This window comes from Limulus polyphemus, unplaced genomic scaffold, assembly GCF_000517525.1.
Source record: "Limulus polyphemus unplaced genomic scaffold, Limulus_polyphemus-2.1.2 Scaffold787, whole genome shotgun sequence".
In the NCBI taxonomy this organism is placed as follows: domain Eukaryota; kingdom Metazoa; phylum Arthropoda; class Merostomata; order Xiphosura; family Limulidae; genus Limulus; species Limulus polyphemus.
This window is the reverse complement of record NW_013666397.1, coordinates 24,171-29,420: the sequence shown is the minus strand read 5'-3', so window position 1 is coordinate 29,420 and position 5,250 is coordinate 24,171. Positions and strand designations below refer to the sequence as shown.

Genomic DNA, 5,250 nt, shown 5'->3' with positions numbered 1-5,250 from the left:
TATACTGAAGTCAGCTTCGTATCAGGAGACAAGGTATGGTTGTATAATCCCAGGAAGACCAAAGGGAAGTCTCCTAAGTTGTTTTCTCCATGGGAAGGCCCATATGACATAGTGGACCGTCTCTCAGACGTGACTTTCCAGATAAAATGTGGTCGGCGAGATAAGCCAAAAGTGGTGCATGCCAACAGGCTTTGGAGTTATCACGGTCCAGGACATTTCAGTTCAGATGAAGTGGACAACAGAACAAATGACGCTGCTGAAGACGTGCCACATGAAGAAGCCACCGTCGAAGAAGAAACTCTACTTAGTTTTGAGAAGGGAAACGGTGAAGCTCTTGATGAAGTTACTACCACTGATTTGACTGTTACCGCTGATAGGACATTTACTGATGAAGCAGATGAACCACACATGAAGCAGAAGCCAACGAGACGGAGACCAGTACGGAAGAAGATACGTCCCGTAAAATTAAGAGACTTTGTTGAATTGTAATTTTGTGATTGTAATTCTGTGCATTTAATTAAGTTATTGTTAATTGTTATTGGTTTATTGTATGTGGCTATTGTTCGGGACGAACAATACTAAGGAGGGGGCAGTGTTGCGTCAGCGAGGTCAAGTGACTCGTTCTCTCGAACCTTCGGGAATTGTCGGGAGATTACTAGATATAGGGTAGTCTGGTATATATATATATATATATATAAGAGGGTGACAACGTGACGAGAGAATAGAATAATGTGTGTGTAGACAGTGAGTAATTGATCTGCAGTCAGAGAGTATTATTGAACACGTTTGTTGTTATAGCGTTTGTTTTAGCGCGATTGTTGAAATTAAGTGTATCGTAAAGTTATATTCGGAAAGAATAAACCAGTTTTATTAAGTAAGGACTTGTGTCGCTAAAGTTTCGTCGGAACGAAGTTACGGAAAGTTAATTAACAAACGGAGACATAACAATATCTACTTATTATAATCGTTTTGGTACGACGTATTACAAGTGTAACGAGTTTATTTGTAGAATTTGGTGAAGAGAGAAATAAATCCTTGAAGCGCTTACTGAAAATGAAGAAAGACATCATATATCAACAACTTTTGATTTCTTGATGCGTGATGTTACAGTCAATCCAATCTATTGAATAAAAATTGTTGAACAGCGATGAATGTGCCTGTCTACGTTGTCAGAAGAAATGGAAAACGGAACCTTTTGTTTCGTGTACGGTGATAACATTATTGTACTATTAATCTTACACATTTGCACTTGAAAATCCGTATTGTGCCAATAAAGTATGAGGTGATTCAAATTTTTCTCAGCTTTATTGGGATGTAAATCCCATGTTTTAGACATACAGATTACAGACTGTTAGAAGCAAATTAAATAAAATCTTACTCAGAATAAGTGTCCCCTGATTGTGCAATGGCACCATAGTAATAGTATGTTAAAAATCACTTTCATTCATTATTAATATTAATTAATTCTTAAAGTAAAGGACTTACGGTTTCAATGATAGTAACCGGGAATTTCACAACTGTGTTTTTACCATTTATCTCAGCCATATGAACTTCCCACAATTTTATAACAAAGAAAATTATTTTTCACTCAACGTTGAACTTTTACGTTATTTAACAATACACTCATTGAGATCTTTCTACTCGTTTATGCTGTCATTCTTTGCTCACCTGGTGTTAAACGCGTACACTAGGCTGAGCTTACTTGCTGGTTGTAGGGTAGTATTATTGCTTACATATCTTGAGGTGCGAGTTGTTTAATTATCAATAGCATTTGCTGAGAAGCATTGCGACTGTGTCATGGTGAATCTAAAGTTTGAAACACTAGGCATTAATGCATACAATTATCGTATGTCGAAACTGTTTCAAACCTTTAAGGAATCAATATTTATTATAATATAGCATTTCAACTCTCCCTCTCTTTCATGCTTTTTATTCGTTGTTTAGTTAAAAGATAATTTTAGTCATCTTGAAGTTATATTAATTCGCCAATTTGAGATTTTCTCCTGTTTCTTACTAATACTTATTAACGCTAAAATATTATTGATGATTTTTTTATTTTGGTTATTGGGGTTATTTTATTAAATCAAATAATTTGGATATTTCATCAAAAACAGAAAATATACGAAAATATAATGAGCCACTATTTTTTTATACTTAGAAATTTTAAGGATGTCACACTGTCTTTTAAATTTTGATTTTTTTTTTCTGAAAAATAAAGAAAATGAGAAAACCGAGAGCTGTTGGGATTTGATCTCCTAACGGAAGTTACAGAGTAGATATTGTAAATAGCTAAACTATCATTTTTCTAAATTTTTACAAAAGCTATGTATAAAATGTCTTAATTTAGAAAGCCCGAGCATTAGCATATGAAACATCAGTGAAAGAACTTTTGTTCTCATTATATAAAAAAAAGGATTTACTTACACATTTATATAAAATTCTTATTGTCTTCCTTCTTTGCTTTCATTGTAGCTTTCTTTAACTTTAACAGAAACAACTTGCAATGGGGATAAAACTCACATAGTTGCAGTACATGTTTCTGCATGGCCTAGTGGTTAGAACACTTGACTCGCAATCTGAGGGTCACGGGTTCGAATCCCCGTCACCGAACATGCTCGCCCTTTCAACTGTGGGGGCGTTATAACGATACGGTCAATCCCACTATTCGTTGGTAAAAAAAGTAGCCCAAGAGTTGGCGGTAGGTGGTGTTGACTAGCTACCTTCCCACTGGTCTATCACTGCTAAAGTAGGGACGGCTAGCAGATAACCGTAGTGTAGGTTTGCGCGAAATTCTAAAGAAACAAACAATATAATACAGTTGGGATCAGTATTTTTATTTAACTGGAATATGGCTAGTTGTGTGACAAAAAACGTTGACGAAGTTGAACTATACTTCTGAGTGCAACAATAAATGAAGACAACAAGGTGCTGACGGTTAAAGCCAACAATAAATTAAACCTACAATGGTGCTTACGGTTAAAGCCAACAACAAACGAAACAACAAGGGTGCTTGCAGTTAAATCCGACAATAAATTAAATCTGAAAGGGTACTTGTGTTTAAATGCAATAACAAATGAAAACAAGAAGGGGGCTTACGGTTAAATTCAACAATATATTCAATCTAAAATGGTGTTTGCGGTAAAAGACAACAGCAAATGAAACTTACAAGAGTGCTTGTGGTTAAAACTTTTGAATTTCTTATCAAACACAATGTTCTGGTGAAGAAATCCTGCTCTTTGATTTGTGTTTATGGATAGCTACACTCAGCTGATGATTCAGAAATCGTTTCCATGGCAATACATATGTGTAAAACATGAGCTCTTTATCACATACAAGTTTTTATCTCCTACTCTAAATATATATATATATCAGTAAGTATATACTATTTCTTAATAACAGCACACAAAACTGAAATCTCCTTCACCAATCTATATGTATAAAACAGAGTTGTCCATATGTCTGGTGTCAGAAGATGTTATGAGGAGGTGGTTAAATCAAATTTCTTTAAACTCAAGTTGAGCCCCAGTGATCGAGTTTAAATGGATAAACAATCGGACGAGTTTAGCATCTATTTCAATTTTACCGCTTTAATGCCACAAATGAGGACTAAATTGAGCGAGTAGGTCACTACGTAAAACGTGAAGCCGACGCCAGAAGAAAGTGACGTTGTATGCCGCGCGTAACATGAGTGCCTTTACAACGTACAACAGTTTATGTCCTACAGTTCAAAATTGCGGAAGGTGCGGAAAACGCTCATTCCCCCATTTATAGCATTATTTTCCTGAGTATCGTCAAGATTCTTTTAGATGGTCGTTTAGAAAATCAAAAACAGAAAATATACGCAAATTTAGTGAGCCACTCCTTTTTTTAAACTGCCACACTCTTTTAAAATTCGATTTTTTTTTCTAAATAAATAAATGAAAGGAGAAAACTGATAGTGGATGGGATTTGATCTCCTAATGGAGATGTAAATAGCTAAACTATCATTTTTCTGAATTTTTACAAAAGCCATGCAAATAATAAATCAAAGATGTATAAAATGTTTGCAAATACTGTTTGTGCATTGTACTTAATTTAGAAAACCCGAGCTGTGGGTCAGTAACAGTCCAATTCAAGCAGAGTTTACGTCAGATTAAAGAAACATATTAGCAAAGAAAGAAGCTTTGAGTATACAGTTATAATACTACGTATTATAATAATATAATACTATTTTTCATCACCATCGCGCCCGATGACTCTTCCTCTGGAGACGTCCATTTATTTTCAAGCGCGATATTGTCAGGTACGTTTTTAGGATTGTTATATAGTTGTTTTTATTCAATCGTTTAATTTACAGTAGCGAAACTGAACATTATCACCTTAATTTTGGTACTAAAGTTTTAGAATACAGAATTTTTATACAAATGCTGATGAAACATTAAGTTTGTGCATGCAATCTTTATAATATTCAAACACAGTTGAGTTTTCTAGATACATCTTTCCGAATCAAACCACTTACTATACTTAGTCAGATAAGATACTGCCATTGAGAAAGTATCCACATTTGTACTAACAAAAGTTTGATATAACACGATGTATTACAAGATATGTATATAGGATACTTTGATTATGGTTTAATTTTTTTAAATCAACAACAGGAACCTGAATATGATCTTTTTCCCCCAACCAGTTGCGCCATACATTGAATTCTTAGACTTATATACATATTGTTACGACACCGGAAGTCACGTGGCTCTGAAAGAATGGGCACTGGAGTTTCTAGAGAGATCATGACTATTCTTGGCAACTCTGGTTTTTCTAGGCGCCCTCTATTTTAATATATAAGTCCAGCAAATAAAGCGGAGATATAATTGCAGATAGACAGATATAGAGACAGATAATTGAGTCAAGCGAGCGGTAGTGACCGTAAGTAAAGTGCGTGAATTGTTGTGAATTATAGCATGCATGTGTTTATAAAAGTAGTTAACTTTAAAGGGACTGTGGAAAATCTTTGTATTGCAAAGTTGCATCGAGAAAGAATAAACTAGTTTTAATTAAAAAAAGGACTTGAAACATCGCTGAAGTTTCTTGGAGAGAATTTTTACGGGAAATTATCAAACAAGCAGATATGTAACAAATTGGTGTCAGAAGTGGGATAAAAAAAGACAAAAAGAAGAAGATGGAAACCAGAAGTGGCAAATCAAACTGCAGCTTAGCAGATTTGATGGCAGCAATACAAGAACAGCAAAAGAAACAAGAAGATCGAGAAGA

General features: G+C 34.7%; 1 protein-coding gene across 3 annotated transcripts in view; it reads right to left on the bottom strand.

Annotated features, from left to right (window-relative positions):
• LOC111086019 overlaps positions 1–1,715 on the bottom strand; it is a 23,096-nt gene extending 21,381 nt beyond the window's left edge. Inside the window, exon 1 of one of the 3 annotated variants that reach the window (XM_022387272.1) lies at positions 1,486–1,715. In XM_022387272.1, the coding sequence (XP_022242980.1) occupies positions 1,486–1,545 (60 nt within the window). In that variant the 5' untranslated portion in view covers positions 1,546–1,715. The remainder of the gene's footprint in view (positions 1–1,485) is intronic. The other 2 variants (XM_022387270.1, XM_022387271.1) reach the window with 2 other exon arrangements.
• Between the last annotated feature and the right edge of the window lie 3,535 nt (positions 1,716–5,250).